This window comes from Erigeron canadensis, chromosome 7, assembly GCF_010389155.1.
Source record: "Erigeron canadensis isolate Cc75 chromosome 7, C_canadensis_v1, whole genome shotgun sequence".
NCBI classification, from domain to species: Eukaryota; Viridiplantae; Streptophyta; class Magnoliopsida; order Asterales; family Asteraceae; genus Erigeron; species Erigeron canadensis.
Genome location: NC_057767.1, coordinates 3,390,261 through 3,410,465, shown reverse-complemented (window position 1 = coordinate 3,410,465; position 20,205 = coordinate 3,390,261). Strand labels below are relative to the sequence as shown.

General features: G+C 35.0%; 1 protein-coding gene and 1 long non-coding RNA gene across 3 annotated transcripts; both read right to left on the bottom strand.

The window, feature by feature from the left end:
* Positions 1-5,413: 5,413 nt before the first annotated feature.
* Positions 5,414-12,528, bottom strand: LOC122608126. Of its 2 annotated transcripts, XR_006325169.1 has the most exons (4): positions 12,322-12,528; positions 9,778-11,285; positions 6,848-7,059; positions 5,414-6,078 (listed from the first exon to the last, which is right to left on the bottom strand). It is a non-coding gene; the product is annotated as an uncharacterized LOC122608126 (long non-coding RNA). The 2 variants fall into 2 exon arrangements; XR_006325168.1 differs by lacking the exons at positions 9,778-11,285; positions 12,322-12,528 and adding an exon at positions 7,409-9,571.
* A 2,064-nt stretch (positions 12,529-14,592) lies between these two features.
* Positions 14,593-19,207, bottom strand: LOC122607800. Its single transcript, XM_043780849.1, has 7 exons — positions 19,043-19,207; positions 17,737-17,988; positions 17,433-17,639; positions 17,044-17,283; positions 16,622-16,952; positions 16,224-16,459; positions 14,593-15,345 (listed from the first exon to the last, which is right to left on the bottom strand). Exons 2-7 carry the CDS (start codon positions 17,968-17,970, stop codon positions 14,782-14,784), a joined length of 1,812 nt encoding a protein of 603 aa, XP_043636784.1. The 5' UTR covers positions 17,971-17,988; positions 19,043-19,207; the 3' UTR covers positions 14,593-14,781.
* Between the last annotated feature and the right edge of the window lie 998 nt (positions 19,208-20,205).

Below are 20,205 nucleotides of genomic sequence, written 5' to 3'. Positions count from 1 at the left end.
AGTCGATAAATGAGAAAATGTATTAGAGGGCAAGTTTATAGTACAAAGTTAGTATAAGTTTTAGAACCTACGGTGAATACCATTATTTTATTGGAGGATAATTTTTCTTACTAAAAGTTAGATAGTAAGAATTTGTTTGACAAAATAGGTAACAAATTTAGTAGGTGTTTATATTTAGATATAGACATTAAAAATAGACCATTTAGGTCATTTTCCCTAGTATTTTTACTACTTAACTTTATATAGTACTTCCTAGTTAGCTCAAGTGGTTGAGCACCTGCCTTACAAGCAGGAAGTCTTGGGTTCAAGACTTGGGAAGTACATAGGAAGTCTTTTGATGAAGACTTGGGTTGGGTATACCCAGGTTCAAGTCCGAAGAGGCAGGGTTTACCCCTATTGATCGTTGTGCCTTTGGGCGGATTAGTAGGGGTTTTCCCCCCATCGGGTATTTGAAATAGACATTTCTACTTCGAGGGAGCTCTCTAATGCGGACCCGGTTAAGACAACGTATGTTAGACCTCCCGCTGTCGAATCGCGACACGAAGTTCTCAATCGAAATTCACCTTTCAAGAAAAAATACTTAACTTTATATAGATCATAATTTTTTTAAAATTTAACTGATTTAGTGTTATAAGTTCTAACCCTTCAAACCTTCATTTGAACAAGAGTTGACAAAATTCATCCTAGAACAACTCACAAACCCATCAACACCTTATGTTTGACCTAAAACCAACTCACTAGCATGTGAAAATGCCAATTGTTTGACAAGTGTGACCTGAAAATAACCTGATAACCCGTTATTCAACAAGTTAGGTTCGATTGGTTTTGGGTCACACACGTTAAATAGGTTGTCGGGTTGGTTTCAAGTTAAACATATCAAATGGGTTCATAGGTTTAGATGGATGTTTGAGGTATTAAAAACACCAACACTAGTAGTGAATACAATAAATAACTAAACTTAAGCATTTTAGTATTTTAAAAACTAGTATAACTCAAGCCCCGCATTGCGGAACCTCAATCTTCGTTTTGAAATTGTTGTGTTGTTTTAGAGTACTTGCGTTGAACCTCCATCCGCCTAATTTCTGTTATAGATAAGTCAAAGTTAGGAGTGGTAAAATGAAGTTAGTGAAGAATGGGTATATTATATGTATCACCAAAACCTCTCAATCTAACTTAAATTCCTTTCCCGATGGTAGAATTTGATGTAGTATTAGGTATGAATCGGTGGAGTTCGTACAATGTTAAAATGTGTGTGTGATGAAGAGGCGATGCAATTTAAGACTTCTGGTGGAGATTTGGTTGACAATCGAAGGGAGCGTTCTATACCGTTTGTACTTTTGCTCGCGCCCGTCGTTTATTATCTCATAGATGTCAATCCTATTTTGCTCATATTTTCGATGGTGAAAAAATATCTTCATTTAATGAAAATAAGCCATTTTATTTGTGAATTTGCCAATATTTTATCCAAGGACTTGTCGACATTCATTCTGAATGGCAAGTTGAATCTTCTATTGATTTAAATCCAGGGACTACCCCCATTGCTAAATCTCCCTACCATTGACTCCAACGAAAATGCATGAAGTAACGAAATGAGTCCAAGAATTTCTTAACAAAGACTTCATTCATCTTAGTAATTTTCATTAGGGTGTGCCAATTCCTTTCGTCAAAAGAAGGATATTAGCTAGTGGATGCATACCGATTATCGCGAGCTCAACAAGGTGACTATCAAGAACACACATTCGTTGTCAAGAATCGATGATCTATTCAACTCAATGACAAGGACCTACATAGTGTTCTAAGATAGATCGTGGTTCGAGTGGTCATCAATTACAAGTGCGTGATGAAGACATTCCCAACACTGTTTTCCGCTCTTGTCTTAGTCATTTTGAAATTTCTAACCATGCCTCCCTAGATAAAAAAAACGCGTTTCTCGGCCCATGTTTAACAAAACCGTAATCGTTTTCATTAATATGGTACTTATTTACTCCGAAACAAGCTAATCGTGAGATTCATTTATGGGAGATGTTGAAGATCTTATATTACCCGTCTTTGCTTATAGTTTGGCTCACGAGGTTGTGATCCATTCCAAGTTGAGGAGAGTTGTAACATCCCAAGATTTTTAAGATAAATAAATTAACCCCTTTTTGTAGTTTTAACATTAAAATAATTTCCTAGTATTTAACTTTTGGATATGGGGTTAATTTAGTTGGAACTTTAGCGAATATCAGGTAAAAATTTCCCACAAAGTGGATATGGGCGTGGCATCTCTGGAGAGTGCCAACCACCTATTTTCCCCTTAGTCATCCTTCCACTACCTAATTCTTATTATTTCTCAAATCTTCTTCAAGCTTCTTCCACCTCATTCTAACTATTATCTAATTCTCCAAGCAATTCAGGAACTTCTTCAAAGATTAATTTTAATAATAATCTTCCATCCTCTAAGAAATTGAAAAGTGGGGGTTTAAGTGTGGTGGTGGTTGCTGAAAAATTAAGAAGAAGAAAGGGAAGAAATTGTGACTTGAATCCCTAATTTTATTCTTTCATTTTTTAAGACAAAGATTTTCTAACCTAGTTTTGATTTCTATTAAGAATTAGGGTTCATGGGAAATCCAAATTTGGGGATTTTTGGGTTGGAAAATAAATTATTATTATTTCCCTAAATTTTAATTACATCTTGATATATGATTATAGTGTTGCATGAAATTGTTGATTTGAGCTTGTTAATTAGTGACCCTTATGGCCAAAATAAGAATTTGGTAACTATATATATAAGGGCCATATGGTGATGACAAATGAGATTTTAGCAAAATGATAGTTGAGATTGATGATTTTGAAAGATTCAACTTTGTTAATGAGACTTGAAAATGAGTCTACTCAAAGAGAATGAGTTTGGGTGGGAAGGAATGCTAGTGAATCGATAGTATGGCTAAGTGAGTTAGCCAAGGTTGTGAATAAAGTCTTATATGCATATTGTGTTGAATTATTAGGTTGAATTAAGCTTTGCAATTGTTTGGTAATCTTGATTATTGTTAGTCGCGGAGGAGGTGAGTAAATTTGCATACTCTTATATGTGCGTTGGGTCGATTACCATATGATGGTGGATTCCGTGTATGGTAATTGATTTGGCGTTAGGGCCTAATTTTGAGGTCGGGGCCTAAGAATCCCATAGTTGTATTGAGACGGGGCCTAAGAATCCCATGATTGTATTGAGATGAGGCCTAAGAACCTCTTGATTATTGTTTAGCGTATATGGATCCATGTATGTGTTTGTTAGCGCAAAAGTGAGTATGCAAATGGTGGTATGACGGTACCATAGGCTACACGCGATAGTCTTTTGTGGTTTTGCCCTCCTTCGTATATATATTTGTATGCAAGTTTATTCACTAAGCATTCGCTTACTTTTTAGTTGTTTACCCTTTTATAGGTGGTTCCGGAAGAAGGAACTAAATCTAGTTGATTTTGAAGTGTTGACGTTTGGCTTGCTAGGATCTTGAGGATATTTTGCCATTCTTGGAAGAATGGTGTTTTTGGTAGACACTTAGTATCCCACCTCATATGGCTCTGGCTTCTTCGTAATTTTCTGCAAATTATGGTCATGGTTTGGTCTTTTGATTTCAAAAACAAGTATGGTTATTTTGTATAAATGTTATCTTGGGTAAATGACCTGTTTGGATGTGTAAATGATGTATGGTCAAATGGGCACTTGAGTTATGTTGTAATTTATGTCATGTAATGGTTTGCAATCAGCTTTGATGTGTTATAGAATTTTGCATTGGAGTTTGAAAAATGTTGTATGTTGATTTTGGTGTCAAAATGCTTTTACTAGCCCACTTTGACGGCTTATGTTTTGAAATGGGTCAGGCCTCGATGAAAGTTAATATTTTTGTTTGAAAGTAGACATCTTTAGCTTCAAATCGGTATAAGATATGTTTAGTTTTGAAAAAAGGAAGGTCGTTAAAAAGGGTGGTCAAAAACTGAGTTTAAGCGCAAGAAAAGCGGAATTTTCGCACTAGTGAAACATCATCCGCAGATTCTGACCATCGTCCGCAATTTACTATCTTCGGAAGACCATTCTTGTTTGTTTGTCGGGGCTTCGTTAGAGCTTTCTGTGACCTGAAACTTCTATCGTAGCTTCATATTAACATATTATGATGATTGTAACGGCTACTTTTCAAAAATAACAACTTTGGTTTTTGAGTAAAAATTCGATTGAAATTTTTCGAAGTAAAAAAAAAATTGTCTTATTTTGGGTCGAGATTCTTTTCATATATAGGCATAAAAAGTTGCAATATATTGCTTGACAAACTAAAAATAAAAAGAGTGTACGGAAAACCAATAAATAACATGTAATTAAAGCAAATGGAAACATGAATAGTAACTCGTCTGATGCAATTTAGCAAAATTTAACGGGATGTTAGGTGGATGAATAGTAACTCACCACGTAGACGAGTTACTATTCATGTTTCCATTCGCTCTAATCGTACATATAATGTATATATAATAAGTTACATGGTCAAAAAGATTACTATTTTTCAAAGTATAAGATTTTACCTTAACATTATAAAAATAAGTTACATGGTCAAAAAGATTATTATTTCAAAGTGTAGGATTTTACCATAAAAACATGAAGTAGCTAAAACGATTATTAGACTAAAGCTTATATTGACATCATCTTGTCTTGTATTTGATATAAGAAGATATAAACCTCAACGACAATTTTTTATTCCTTTTGGAACAGATCCATTCAAACAAATAGCTCTACACAATGAACTTGAACTCTACGTATGGTTGATGCGCGCTAGGCAAGCGGAGGGCTTTAATCATTGATCATGTTTTGGACGAATTGTTATTTTATGGTCTCTATTCCTTTCGTTAACTAGTTTACAAATGGCAAATGGGAAGACATGCTTTTATTTGATAGCAAAGCCTCTATCATATCATATTATCATATTAAATAACAATCTCTATTCAACACAGAGAACAAAACTATCTCAGGAGCTTTCCACGTACTATTTCAGCATTTCAAAATGACAGTTTAGAATATAGAATATAGATTTAAGAAAAAGCAATACGAAAATGGTAAAATAGATAAAAACACAGCCACTTAAAGAAAACAAATATCATCTTTCAGATAAAATACCTTTTGTAATCATATTGCGATAAGTATTTTATTAATTATTATTATTTTTTTGAACGACTATTTTTAAAAAGAACACAACCAAAGCCTGATCCATTTTAATTTGACCTTTTACTAAACCTAGTGATAATTATTTATTGTGATAATTATTTAAGAGCTTATTTTTAAAAAGGGCATGAGAGTGTTGCTAGGTAAATACAACCAAACCTGATCCATTTTTACCTGTTACTAAACCAAGTGAACCCGCCCATTTTGCCACCTCTAAAGCACTAGATAGATTTGTAATCATAAGATCTATTAACACGTACATTATTTACATAAACAAGCTAGTTCGGTACTGGCTTATACATAAAACCTGATGCATCTATCAACAAAAGGATCTCACACAACCTAAAAATCATATAGCATGATTTAAATAGCCTTATAAAAGTCCTTGTTTTACCCACAAGTTGGTTTCAGCCTTTGTTTCTGAGAGAGTGTTTTCTATATTCTTTCTAACAAGATGGAGTAATCTCACGCGCCTTTTCAAATCGTTCTTAGGCAGTCATGAGGTCTTCGCATCTCTCTCTCAGATCCATCCGCGCAGCATGCATTCTCAACCAAAATGGTGTTTACTTTCGTTTCCATGGCTCCCTAGCTTCCTTTTGTGAAGGGCTTCCAAGTGAGCTCTAAGCCATGACACATTGATGATGTTGGCCTCTGCATCTGAAACCTGGCCCTCTAATTCTTCAAGAGTTTCTCATTAACATCATCCACTTCGATTCTTGTGACAACTTCACAAACAACCTCAAGGAAATTTGATCTCACAGATCGAAGCTGTTTTGAATTGGCATTTTAGAAGCAATGTCACCGTGTTTCTTCAAGAATGGGTGCAACACTAGCTCCGCTTCACATTGTATGCAGCCTTGGACACAAATTGTGCCACTTTGAGAAGATGAAACCTTTACACAAAAGCAATTACGTTACACCCCTAGTAAATTAATTGTAGGACGAAAAGAAAATTAAACTATCAACAATTGTCAATTTGTCATGTTACCTCAATTTGTTTTATTCAGAAAGTTTAGTGATTACTTTAATACGGAGTAGTATTATCATACAATATTTTTTTAGCTACACACAATTTAAGAAAAATGACAAAGGTCAAGACAAGCTAGGTTGACCATTTTAACCTGTAAGTTCTTACCTGTAAGAAGAATAAATCTTAATTCTAGCATGTTCGAATATGATGATTCACCCCATAAAAAAAAAAAAAATAGAAGTACAAATTCAACCAGCTTTGACTACTCGGATAAAATACTCCCTGTCTAATATATTATATATAACATAGGAGTGTATAACATAAGCTATAGCTTAAAAAGAGCCGATCGAGTGAAACCAATTCAAGAATATAAAGGGAGGTAGAGAGTCCTTCAATTCATCACCATCATCATATAATAACTAATTAAAGATACAGTATAATTGTGAAGTGCTATTTATGTTTATTATCAGGGCACTAGAATTCAAGGTGGCAATTTTCAACCTACTTATGGGTTAAACAGTTCAAATAGCGATAATATAGATTTTTAAGCATACTTAAACCTTCAGAGAAATCTTTGGCAGGGATTGATTATTAGTAAAGATAAAAAGTGAGTGTTAGGCATCAAATGAAATATGGCTTTTTTTAGGTCCATATTATAGGCCTATGTAACATTAATTAAATGTTTCATTCACCTGCAGCTCAATCGAGTCAGTCTGAGGCGGAGACAAAGGCTCAGCATGAAGAACTAATAATGGTCCTACTGGTGGCAGCGAGCGATTGTGATGATTTTGCTTGTGCAGTAGGCGGCGGGGGCTGCTGAAAAGAGTATGTCAAAATGCTGTGGAGCATTTTCAGCGGCATCTGCTAGAATAGGTTGACCTGGAACATGAATCTGGAAATATGCCTAAAAAAAATGATTGGCACACTCAGTGACTCAGCAAACCAAAGATAAAATAAATATTAGAAGATATAAAAAGCGAACTTTATGTGTTAGACATTAAATGTATTATGTCTAACTCTTTCGTCTTGGCCGTATTTAAGCCAATCTTTAATAAGACAAAAGACACATGCACCACCCATACATTTAGATTTAGATAACGTAGTAGCATCATGAACCATTCCAATGGGTTAGAAGTCACCCGCAATCTATTCAAAATGGATAAAGGTTCCTTTGTCGAATTGGTTAAAAAGTTCAGTTATCATGCAATAACATAGAATTTAAGCAAAGTTAAAACATTATATATTTTACTCACCGGAAGCTCATCCAAGTTAGCCTGAGAAAGAGACGAAGGCTTGGCTGCAGGAGCTGATGGTGTTACTGGTGGTAGTGGTACCTGTTGTGATGATGTTATTTGTGTAGTAGGCAGAGGAGGCCGGTGAGAAGCGTTAGATGGTTACCTCTTCTATATTGTTCTATTTCAAATGTTTCAATGATTATTTTAAGAAAATGATCGGTATAGATGAATAGAGATGGATCTGTTTTTGAGCGTGTAATTAAATCCAAGGTGTTGAAAAGTACTTGATAATCGTTGGAACCACGCTCGGGGGGCTTGTTTGAGGCCATATAGAGATTTGTGTAAACGACATACATGATCCGGTTTGTGTGGATCAACAAAGCCCTGAGGTTGTTCTAAATAAATAGTTCCTTGGGATCGCCATGTAAAAAGGCATTTTGGACATCAAGTTGTCGTAATGACCACTTTTGTGCAACAGCTAGAGGAAGGACAAGACGGATGGTGGTGACCTTAACAACAGGACTGAAAGTCTCATGATAATCAATGTCGGGTTAAGTTGTTGTCGAAACCCATTGGCAACTAGGCGGGCTTTGTAACGTTTAACAACCCCGGTTATATTAGTTGGACATTTTACTTTTCCATGCAACGCATTCTTTTTGATATTGTACCCGTGCATAGGCTACACAAGCGGTACACTAAACACCAACCCAATCTTTTTTGAAAAAAGTAGAAGCAACTAAAGAAGGGTGACGAAGCTTCTTTGCATCCCATAGTGCCTCAGTTACTAAAAGGACGAAGTAGATGAACATACTCTGGAGTAGGGGTTCGTTCTCATTGATACTGAGGGAATTCTGTGATGGATGCTCTTGATGCCACTTGCAGAGAGTCCTGCTGATGTAGCTCTTGTTCAAATTGATTCAGATAAAAAAAAGCTCTTTTCATCATTAGAAACACCCTTATTTCCGACCTCTTGCTCGGGCGGTTAAGAAAGCAATTCTGGGAATTGGTTGATTGGCTAGAAAGTTGAGTTTGTAGAGTCGTCCATCACTAGTACCCATAAGGAGTGAATTGTGTGAATGTATGTCTTTGACAACAAAGAAGGTGGGGTAAAAGCTAAAATAAACATTGTTATCATGGCAAAATTTTTGAACAGAAAGGAGATTTTCTTTGATTTCTGGAACATGAAGAATAGTCTTTACAGAAAAGGTTTTGCTAGGTGAATAATAACGAGATGAACCAATATGCAAAATGGGTAAGCCGTTACCGTCACCAACATGTAGATTGTCGCTACCATAGTAGGGTTGAGCGATATCAAAAAGCGACAAATCCTTTCCAACGTGGTTGTTTGATCCGGTGTCGCAAAGCCATGAACTAGATGTCTGTGAACGATGATGGTGGACATAATTGACAAACGATTGTCTCGTCTGGAAAGTGGACGGGTCACGATTCGGGCATTGTGATAGAATATAAACAATTCCACACTTGTTACACGTGCCATAAACCTTATTGCGAAAAATAAACGAACTTGAGTTTTGGTTTCCTTTTTGGTTGAGGTTGTTATCACTGCTTGTGTTATAGTTATGTGAGTAGTTTGTGTAATTCTTGTGTAGTTGTGAAGAGACCGGTCCTATTTTTAAACCAAGCCGAGCAATTAATTGTTGTAAAATTTGCATATAATCAGTCATTATTGTGTGTGTGTGTGTGTTTTTTACTATAGCAATGGCACTGTAGCAGCGGCAGTGCGGCACTGTAGTGCGTTTTTTTAAGGATTTTGATCGGAATTTGCTGAATCGGAAGATGGCGGCAGCGGTGATATCAGACTCGCCGGAAAAATGCAGATCTGATCGGATTTTGTAAAATCCGGCGACTGGGTCAGGTGGCGCGTGGCTGCTTTGGCGATGAATTTTTATGGGTTTTTTTTCCGAAATCTTGATCTAAATCTAGTGGTAGTGAAGGTGAAGTCGAATTCGAAGATTACAAGGGTTAATTGGTATAGATCTGAATTCGAAAATTACAAGGATTAATTTTCCGGTAAGGGTTGTTGATAACCGGAATTGTTGCCGGATTTATGGCTCTGATACCATATGAAACCTTGTAGGTTATTGTATTTGATTGTACCTAATAGGGATTACAAGAGGCTATATTTATAGAGTAGCCTAAATCAATACATGGAAACTAATATTATAGAAAGTAGATATATGGAAACTAATATGTCTAATAGTAGCATTGTGAACCATTCCAATGGACTAGATGTCACCCGAAATCTATTCAAAATGCATAAAGCTTCCTATGTGGAATTAGTTTAAAAGTTAAGTAATCATGCGATAATATAAATTTAAAGCAAAGTCAAAACATTCTATATATGTGTATATATATATATTACTCACCGGAAGCTCACTTAAGTTAGCCTGAGGGGGAGACGAAGGCTCAGCATCAGGAGCTGATGGTGTTACTAGTGGTACCTGTTGTGATGATGTCATTGTTGTAGTAGGCAGAGGAAACTGGTGAGAAGTGTCAAATGGTTACCTCTTCTATATTGTTCTATTTCAAAAGTTTCACTGATTATTTTAAGAAAAATGATTGGTAGGCCAAAAACATGGACCTAAAGATAGCCCAAAAAAATTAATGGAACGATTAACAAAGCAAAAGATAAATATTAGGAGAGGTAACTAAAGTATTCCATGTCATAGATGTTGAATGGATTGTGTTTAATTTTAGGAGTATATATAATTGCTCAAACATTAAATATTATAACTCACGGTCACTTCATCCGAGTCACACTGGCTGGGGGGGGAGGTTCGGCAGAGGAAGGTGATGATACTGCTGGTGGCAGTAGTTGTGATATTGTTGCCTGTGAAAACTGACAGGAAAAGTCAGAAAGTGATGGAGCATTTTCACTGGCTTCTGCTGGGATAGGGCGATTAGGGTCGTGACCAAAGCTGTCATAGAATACTTAGGATCCCAAGGGTGGTAACTTTTCCTAGCTACAGGGGACGATGGGTCATGATCTGACAGGCTTTTTTTCCTTTTAGTTTTACTCGTTTGAGTCGTTTCCAACAGAAGAGGAGGATAAGGTTCTTGGACAGGTTCACAACTAGATGGAAGAACATTATGTTCTTCACATAACCGTGTGATGAGGGAGGGGAACCACAAATCACCAGATTCTAGGCTAGCACATTTAAGTATTTGTTTTGCTATTACTTTCCCCACATTGATTGGCTTTCCAACCATAATACAATACAGCAAAATGGCTATATCTTTAGATATTGCTGTATCATCTTTTGATATAGCTGTATCGTAAGGAGTTGGAAGAAGACCCAAATATCCTGGCCTGCCTTGAGGTTCCCCAAAGAAATGTACATACCACTTTTGGCCTTCTTGTAAGTCACTCTCTTTCCAGTTAACTCCTCCACAATGCCCCTCATTGTGAAAGTCGATACATTGAAATTAGAAGCAGATTCAAAGAAACTACTTTGATGGTCGGTGAGAAAATATATAGAGTTGATAGCTGATGCACTTGCATCTACTAACTTACCTCGAACACGCACTAAATTGGGTTTCTTTGGATCATAATTAGCATAGAATTCTCTAACCAGAGGAATAGATGCAGGAGAAGGGTTCTCACAAAAGGAATCCCATTCATGATCCTTGATAACTCGAGAGACGGTATGAGACAACTCCAGTTGGCCAGATTCTGAGAATGTGAACCCCCTTTCCATATACAGGTTCCGGTTTCTAGTATACATTTTATATCTACTCACTGCATCATCGGTTGGGAATCGGATTTGAAAGGAGGGTATCTTGGGTATCTTCTGAAAAGTGAAAGTCATTCGTCTCACCAGGTGTGTGCCTGTGTTTCTCCACACACATTCCGTCGTATTTACCGATCTTTAGTCTGACAAGATAACATTTACAATAAAAAAAATAGACACATGAACCACACATATCTAATAGATCATATAAGCACCAAGTCTAAGGGGGTGTATGGATTAGTCTTTTTTATAGAGCTTAATAGCCTACTCAAGTATCTTAAAGCTATTAAGTCTCTTAAAAGTGTTTGGATAAGCATATTCGGAAGTACTCATAAGATTTTTGTGTGAAAATAAGCTAAAAGACTTGAGCCACATTTCTTTTGTGTTTTTACAGGGAATAACTGTAACTTGAGGTAATATACGATGCATGAATCCTCATCTTGGGTAACCTTGGTTTAAAAAGCACGTCTGACGCTAGGCGCACCGAGCTTTTTGGTACCCAAGGCGCAGGGTGTACAAAAATCGAGCACTTTTTGAGCTTTTGGATTAAGCCCGGGCACTAAAAAGCACAAGTTTTTTGTACACAACAAATAAATTTTTCCTTAATATGTAAAAAAAATTTCCTTAGCTTTTCTTTTTTCAACAAGATCGATCTCTTATTTCTTCTTCCTCAATGAGACCAACAACCTTTTGGGGTTTTCATTTCAAACACTAAATTTGTCAAAGCCGGACTTATACGTGGCTATTAATGATGGTGTTTTGGTATTTTATGTGTTATATATACTATATAAATAATTGCAAAATAAATTTCACAAGTGTGCGCCTCGCATATGAACCTCTTCCTTTTTTGCGCCTATCGCCTTTTAAAACCAAGTGGGTAACATGGTTTTGCATTTTCCAACTTAGGCAATAAGGGTACAAAGTCATTTGTAGGTCAACTTTACCCTAATTAAAGAAATTAAGATATTGCCCGAATTACGGCACTTAGTATGTAACACTATGCTTTGGATAATATAGCCTAACTCACAATTTTTAATTTGTCCCAAAATTACGGCACTTAATATAGTATACTTACATTGATTGTGAATTACTTTATATACTAACGTTTTATATACAATGTATATATACAATATAATTATATACAGAGGGTATCAATAGGGGGTTTAGGATAATTCATACCTCAGGTGTGTGTTTTCAGTTGGTGTGTGTCAATTCATGGATGTGCAGACCGACTGACTCACCGACTGGGGCTTAAGATGGGATGGTGGAGGTTGAGTGTTTGGAGATTGTGGCGGCTGGCGGTGGTTTGAGGTGGCCGGAGGTGGTAGTACTTTCATAAATATGGTGGAGAGTGAGGATTGGATAAAGAACAAGAAAATTAACACAATTTATTTTACTGCTATGTAAATTAGGAAAAGTAAAATAACTCGTGGGATTTTATACGTAGACAATTCTACCCGCAATCAAAAGTAAGAAGATTGCTTTTAGGTTTTACCAAAGATAAAAAAGACTGAGTATAAGGATCGAACTCATAGCCTCTGTTTTCAGAAAAGACAACGATATATAAATTGGGGTTAATGAAATTTTATGGCAAGGTAAACAATAGTTTTAACCAAAAAATATTAAAAAATCATATAATTAATAATAATAACATTTTAACCATATAATATATATTATTATATTAAAAATTAATTTAAAAATTATTTATTTAATTATCTACTTTTATGTCTAAATTATATGCATTTTTGAAATAAAAATAATACTTCTACAAAATCCTTATTAATCCATCTCACAAAATATGAGTAGCAGGTATCAAACACAAATTCTACAAAGGTCACGAACCCTATTGAATATTATTCATTTGTTATTTTTTATTACTTAACTTTTATCAAAATAATAATATAGATTAAAATGTTGTTATGGTGGTGGATTAATAAAGATTTTTCGAGATTCCTGGGTTTCATCCCAGGAATGCGTATAATTTAGAAATAAGAGTAGATTAGATTGTCGTTCTAAAAAATAATAATAATAATAATATAAATATTAAAATTTAATCGAGTAAGAATTTTAACTACTTAAAACTTCAAAAAAAAAATATAATTCAATATCTGAAGCGACTATTCTGTCAAAATTAGGTTATAAAAATGTTATGAACCTTATAAAGTGATATAAGTATATTAAAAAAAGCACAAGATTAACTATGAATTGCGATAGCATATATTGCGCAAACATAATATTAATGATAATACCTGGTTAATAAAAAATTTTTGATACACTCGTGACTCGTTATTTATTTTATCAAGATGTATGATCAAGTTTATTAAACTTATTTTCTATTTTTTAAAAATTTTTTGTGTTTGTTTATTGTTGTATGGAAGGTATATAGATTACATAGTATCATAGTCAAACCAATTTCACAACCTTTTTTAATGGTATATTGTTTTAATCCTAAATTACAAGAATATTTGTGATGGAACTCAAAACTTTCAAAATGCCATGATAAACCCGTTGTAATTTTGGGCCTTTACTTTAACCTAATGAGTTGGAAATAAGTTGTAATCTACGAAATTAATCCAAAAAACTCCGCTTCCTTGAGATCCATTAAGGAAATAAGCATTACTTACCCTTTTCCAGTTAACTCCTCCAAGTCTCTAACAATGTCACGGACTCACGGTTGTCATTTGTGAAAAAAGGTATTCTGAAAGCAGATCCAAAGAGGGTTTTATTTTTATGGTTTTATTGTTGTCATGAATTATTTTTCTTACGGGTCAAAAGATACTTAATACTGTTTTATAAGCCAAATCAACTCGAGGTCCATTGCAAGATCTCACATCAACTATTGGTCTTATATTCTTATGATATATTTTGATATCGAAGGATGATACCGTCACCAATTTCCTGATCACCCTATAACGGAAATCATTGGGGTTTTACCTGAACCAATGAACCTCCCACATATGATCAACATTACAGAAAATGAGTAGAGCGGCATGCAACGATAATCAGCATTACACAAAAACAATCAGGAAGCTCAGGATCTATATAAAGAGGAATGAGAACATGCAACAATTTTAATATAAAAAAGTGAATATATGTACATCACCTCTGGCCTGTTTTAGCCTCACGCGACAAATTTATGTCTTATGGTGTAGTAATTTGGGTTATTTGGCGTTGTAAAACATAAATAGTGGTAGGCTAAAAGAGACTGTAAATAGATAGCATAACACCTATAAAGGAAATGGATTGAAAATTTGAACGGGTTTAACAAGTCTAAAGTTAGCAGACTCTTGGCTCTTCACAGGTTTATAAAAACATAAAAGTGCTGCAATGTTCACCCAAATTGCAATGTGGACCGAACCCAACCAGAGTCTGTGACCCAGACTAAGATTTAATGTTGAACCAACCCGCTTTTACTCATTACTTAACCAACCCACCCATTATTTTGTGAGCTTTAACTAGAAAACCAAAAGGATGATTTATACAGAAATCTAATCCCAAGCACTTAGCAAACAAGCTATATAGATAAACTTACCCTGTCTTTCCAGAAAGGGCTCTCCTACCATAGACATAATAGGCGTTTAGACAATTAGACATGACTCTGGCAATCTACTATTATACACCTAGCATGATTTAGTTAGCCTATAACATTGGTTGTCTACCCCACGAGTCTTTTTCAGCCTTACAGTCCAAAATGTTAACAAGTTTCTCTTCAACAAGATGAAGTACTCTCACGCACCTTTCCGCCACTTTAAATCGTTCCTGCGCAGTCACAAGCTCTGCACTTCTTTCTCTCAGATCCATTTGGGCAGCTTTTTGAACCAAAACGGTGTTTACTTTTGTTTCCGTAAGCAAACTCCACTTTTTCTTGACCTCCTTCCTTTTGTTATTGTAAATGGCTTCCAAGTGGACCCGAAGCCACGACACATCAATTTTAGCTGCCTCTGCCTGTGTCAAATGGGACTCAATTTCTTCCATTTTCTCAATAACATCATTGGCTTCAATTTGCATGACAACCTCGCACACAACCTCAAGCAAAGATGCTCTCACAGAAGCTATATTGAAAATACATTCAGCTGCAATATCACCGTGTTTCTTAAATATGGCTTCAAGAATTGGTGCAACACTCTGTTTCACTTTGTAGCCTTGGACAAGAATTGTGCCACTTTGAGAAGTTGAAGCCTTTCTAGGAAGTTGCATACCCAGCTGTACAAGATGAATACAGATTAGAGTTGGCAATATGACCAGGTTGTGTAATGATAAACGCATTTTCCTACGTTCATTTCAATTATGTTGAAGCAATTATATCAAATGGAACTTCAGAATCCATTGGTTATTACTTAAACAGTAAATTGTTGCATTAAAAGAACTAAACTAAATACAATGGTATTAACTGCTTACCTCTTGTGTTTGTTTTGTTCCATAAAAAATAGAAATTTGTTTGGTAGTTTACAATCATATCTAGTATTTTAAATATTAACAGAAAAATGACAAAAGTCAATACAAACTGAAGCCAATATAACAGAAATTATTTTAATAGTATACCTTCTACGATCATATTAATATTTTAACTATTTTTTTTAAAAAAAAAAAAAGAAGCCATTAGCCCATTATAAAAACTGATTTGACCCATTTTGGCCTGCAAACTGTTGCCAACATTCGTCATTCCAGGCTTCTAAGCCGTTCGGATATGTTGTTCCGGCAGAAACTAGCCTATAAAGCTATTTGCCAAAATTCCATTTTCAACATAAACCATTTAAGTGTACCACATAAACTAGTTCTAAAGAAAGCTAAGTAAAATAAATTTAAAATATAAAGGGAGGTAGAGATATATATATACACAATCCAACATTGTAGATGCATTTTCATCCAGCCCGTTATCATCCTTCACATTCAGCTAAAGTCAGTGATTGTAACATTCACATGAAAGTTTAGGGGTTAAATTTATAACTCAACTAAACTAGCGGCAAAATGTGACTGCTTAGACATCCCCCCCCCCCCCCCCCCCCCCCCCCCCCACATAAGAACTCCTTTAAGTAATAACATTCACTAACATATTGGAACACATATGCCTACGGTTATACCTGTATAGTCGTGGGTTCCTTCGGCCATCCAAATGAAAGAACCGAGTCATCGTAGCTGTTATACAATTCTTCTACACAATGCTCTACATGTGGGGTACCTAATCCCTCGGCTATGTTTTGTGTGTCAATGTGATTCAGTTTACCATCATTACTTCCTAATACATAATTCTCTGGAGCTTCATTGTTGTTGTTTGCATCTTCGTAAACTTGTGTGTCTGTTTTGCCAGAAACACATGCTAACCGATATGATACACAATCAGTAAACTTCTTTGTATATGTTAATAGTTTTGATTACAAAATAACTTGCTACAAGATTCTACTGTGTCGTCACTACTACTAAAACATGGCTTTTACACAGTTTTGCTTTGGGTATATAAAAACAGTGTAATGATACTTACCCTTTTTTACATGGTTTTTAGCCCGAGTAAAAAGGCCTCTACTTTGACCCGGTTGTTGTGATTGGATCGCATGAATTTGCTCCTGCATATGCTTTTGTTGATCCACATATTTAACATTAGATACTTTCAACTCTTTTATCACTTTTTCCTGATCCTCAATAGTTCTTTTAAGCGACTCCATGTCCTTGTGTTTTCTTTTCTTACCTGCAAGGCCTGGAAGGGTAGTTCTCACTCCGACATTGTGACTTACTCCCCTAGTGCCACCCGAGTGGTCCTTTCCCATCACCGCCACCAAAGAATCTTCACCCGGTGCTAAATGTTCTTTTTCAATCTGTCATGTTAGATATCCAGAATGAGGGTACATGTTTTATAAAAAATTACTCATAAGACAAAATAATAAGAATAATAAAAAAAACATTTACAATCTGATTTGCCAATGGCAAAAGGTTCTCAGGTAGCTCATATTCATCAGGCCCAACTTTAACCCGCCTTGCTAGTAGAAATTCACGTGCTCGCTCAGTTGATAGGCTAAATAACTCCGGACATTTACCTAGCTCCTTCTCTTTTGCCCACTGATCTTTCTTCCCAAGGTACCCTCGTGATCCTAGATGGTGTGGGTTCTTGTTCAACTTCACAAGCTCCTTCCCTTTTGCGCTTTTAACCTATATAAGCAAAGACTTGCATAATAAGTTTTAGATTAACTTACGAAAAGTAATAAATGTAATGAATAAGTAATTTGCAAAATGTTAAACAAATAAAGTAATATACTTTTATTTTGAATGACCGGTAAAGAGTAGAAAGTTGAACAAACCATAAATTCACGAGTCGACTTAAGGCGACAGAACTCTCTCCATGTCTCTTCTTTGATGAACTTGTATTTTGAAAAAGGGGTTTTCCCCGTCCGCACATATATACGAATAAGGTTTTTCTTAAAGTTCCTCCATGACGTATTAGCAATCTTCAAGGTGGACTTCTTGATATGTAACGTGTTTTCGTCATTTGGTATATTCCAATGTTTCTGTTTCATTTAATCAATAAATATGTTAATGATGTACAATATATATAAATGTAATGATATTACACACAATATATATATGGATATATATTATTTTCACCTGAATAGACGACCACAAACGATCCTTTTGCACTTTTTGAACTTTCTTCCAGTCAGCCAAGAGGATCGAGATAGATGTTCGTGTCTTCAATCCTACCCAATTAGTATACTTTGTACCAGGGTCACCAAGCGGCATAAAAGTGACAGGATGGAACTCAACTGATGAATTCACAGCTTTTCTGACCTTGTCTAGAGAAGCCCGTCCACGAGTGGCTTGACATGTATTTTCTTCCATCACAACAGCTGAAAAATGCTAAAAATAATACAATTTAACATAACAAATATAATAAACAATGAGATGAACTGCCTATACAAAATACTAACTTTCATCCTCGCCAACCAATCGGTCCGGACTCGAATTTATGTGTGAAACTACAAATAGCAAGAACTAAGTAATAATGAACTAATGAAGTGAACTATATTATGTATGCTACAAACCTTATTAATACATATATAAATATATACGAGTCATATGCCCGCGCAATGCGGCGACGATAATGGTAGTAACGCGGGGTGGTGGTGGAGGCAGTGGCGGCGACGGGTAGTGGGGGCAGCAATGGCGGTAAATGTAAAAGTAATTTATGTAAAAGGAGGTCTTGTGTTAGGTAAACTTGAGGGAATCTCCATCCTTTGAGAAAAGGGAAAGGAGGTTGACGCATTATATAATAGTATAGTTATAGATATATACACACACAAAAACATAAAGTATATATTATACCTAGTCCATGGCTTAATAGCCTAGTGACATCTTGGTGGTGAGATAAGGCCTAGAGACTATAAGGTCATAAGTTCGAATCTCACATAGGGGTTTTCTCATGTTTAATGAATTTCCTCCTGAATTGGTGTATTGGCATTATTGCCTAGTGGGAATATGATCGGGATGCTACTCCAGTGATCCAAATTCGCCGTTCAAAAAAATATATTATACCTACACGGCAACACACAGACTTGTTATACATAAGCATATACACCAACTGTTATACATACATAAACACTAACCTAATTTTATTTTCATTTCTGAAAATGGATTTCTTTAAAAAAACAGACCCAAAATTTGATAAAATATGCCACCTAGTGACCTAGGCTTACCTACTTTTACCAAATAAAAATAAATAATATAGATTTCTCTAAAAATGCATAAGTATATCACTGTCTAAAAAACATAACCTAATTTCTGCAAAACCGTTATATATATGCAATTAAATCAAATAACTTGGTAAAGTAATGGGATTTTTCTAAGAAACAGACTCTACATTTTATATAAAATAAAAACCCCACAAATAAAAAAACCTTAGTTTAGCATTTACCGGAGGTAATCCACTGGCAAAAGGAAAATGTAGGAGATGACAAGCAGGTAGCAGAATGGTGAAAGAGATGGATTGAAATGAAAAAAAGTCAAAAAGAGTTAAAAAGATTAATTGGGAATTGGCGAGAGATGAAAAAAAAGTAAAAAAGGCCGTCCTTTTTTTCGTGTCATTTTACACGCGTCACGTAAAAATACTGTGTAACCTGTAAAGAGTTTTCCTATCTTTTTTGTTTTTTTTTTTTCTTTTTCTAAAAGGCTAATCTTATTAAAACACCAAAAACTCATACACCATTACAAGTACAGCTCCGATGAAAGAGCTTCCTATCTATAGGATATGTTTAACAAGAATAACTGTAGCTTGTAGTGTCATTTTTATGTTTAACAAACATAAATGGAACTCACGACTCTCCACAAGTTATCAATCTATCACCGTTTATTTATCTCTGTTTGCGACTTATTTATACTTAAATAAAAATATATAATGCAAAACCTGTAATGAAGCTTTCAACGTTTTTGAATGACGCAATAATATGAGTCTTTGTTATTCTCAACATATCATTAACTATTTAAGTATTTAGAAGGAAGGATATAGTGTCATTTTTTACCAAATGATTTTTGGTATTTATTTTCAACTATGTATATATAGAAACAGTGACGATATTCTTACCAAAAACTCACCAAATTATGATGGGCAGTACCAATTTTTACCAAAACTTTTCAACAATGGGACAAAAAAAAAATATATAAAATAAAATAAATAAAAAAAGTCCAATTTGCATACAAAGAAGGAAAAAACCCAAAAAGAATCAAATTAGGCCGATTATCACCTTGCCGATTTTGCCATAAAATAAAAATGTAAGGAAACCAAAATGTCAAAAGTTACTAATGACCTTGCCAACGAAACAAACCGATTATTCTTATGGATCAAAAATGCATGTTCGTCTAATAATAATTAGTGTCTACCGTGATATTGACACATAAGTTTTTAAAAGTCATTGTCAACTCATAAAATTTCACCTTTACTTTCTAGAATTTGTTTGCTGGTTAAAATTTTGATACTTAACATTCAGTTTAAAATTAAAAAAGAACAAAGAAAAAGTTAACGTCCATACTACAAGTATGGGACGAAAGGATCGAGTAAGTAATGTATAAAATGATCTAGTT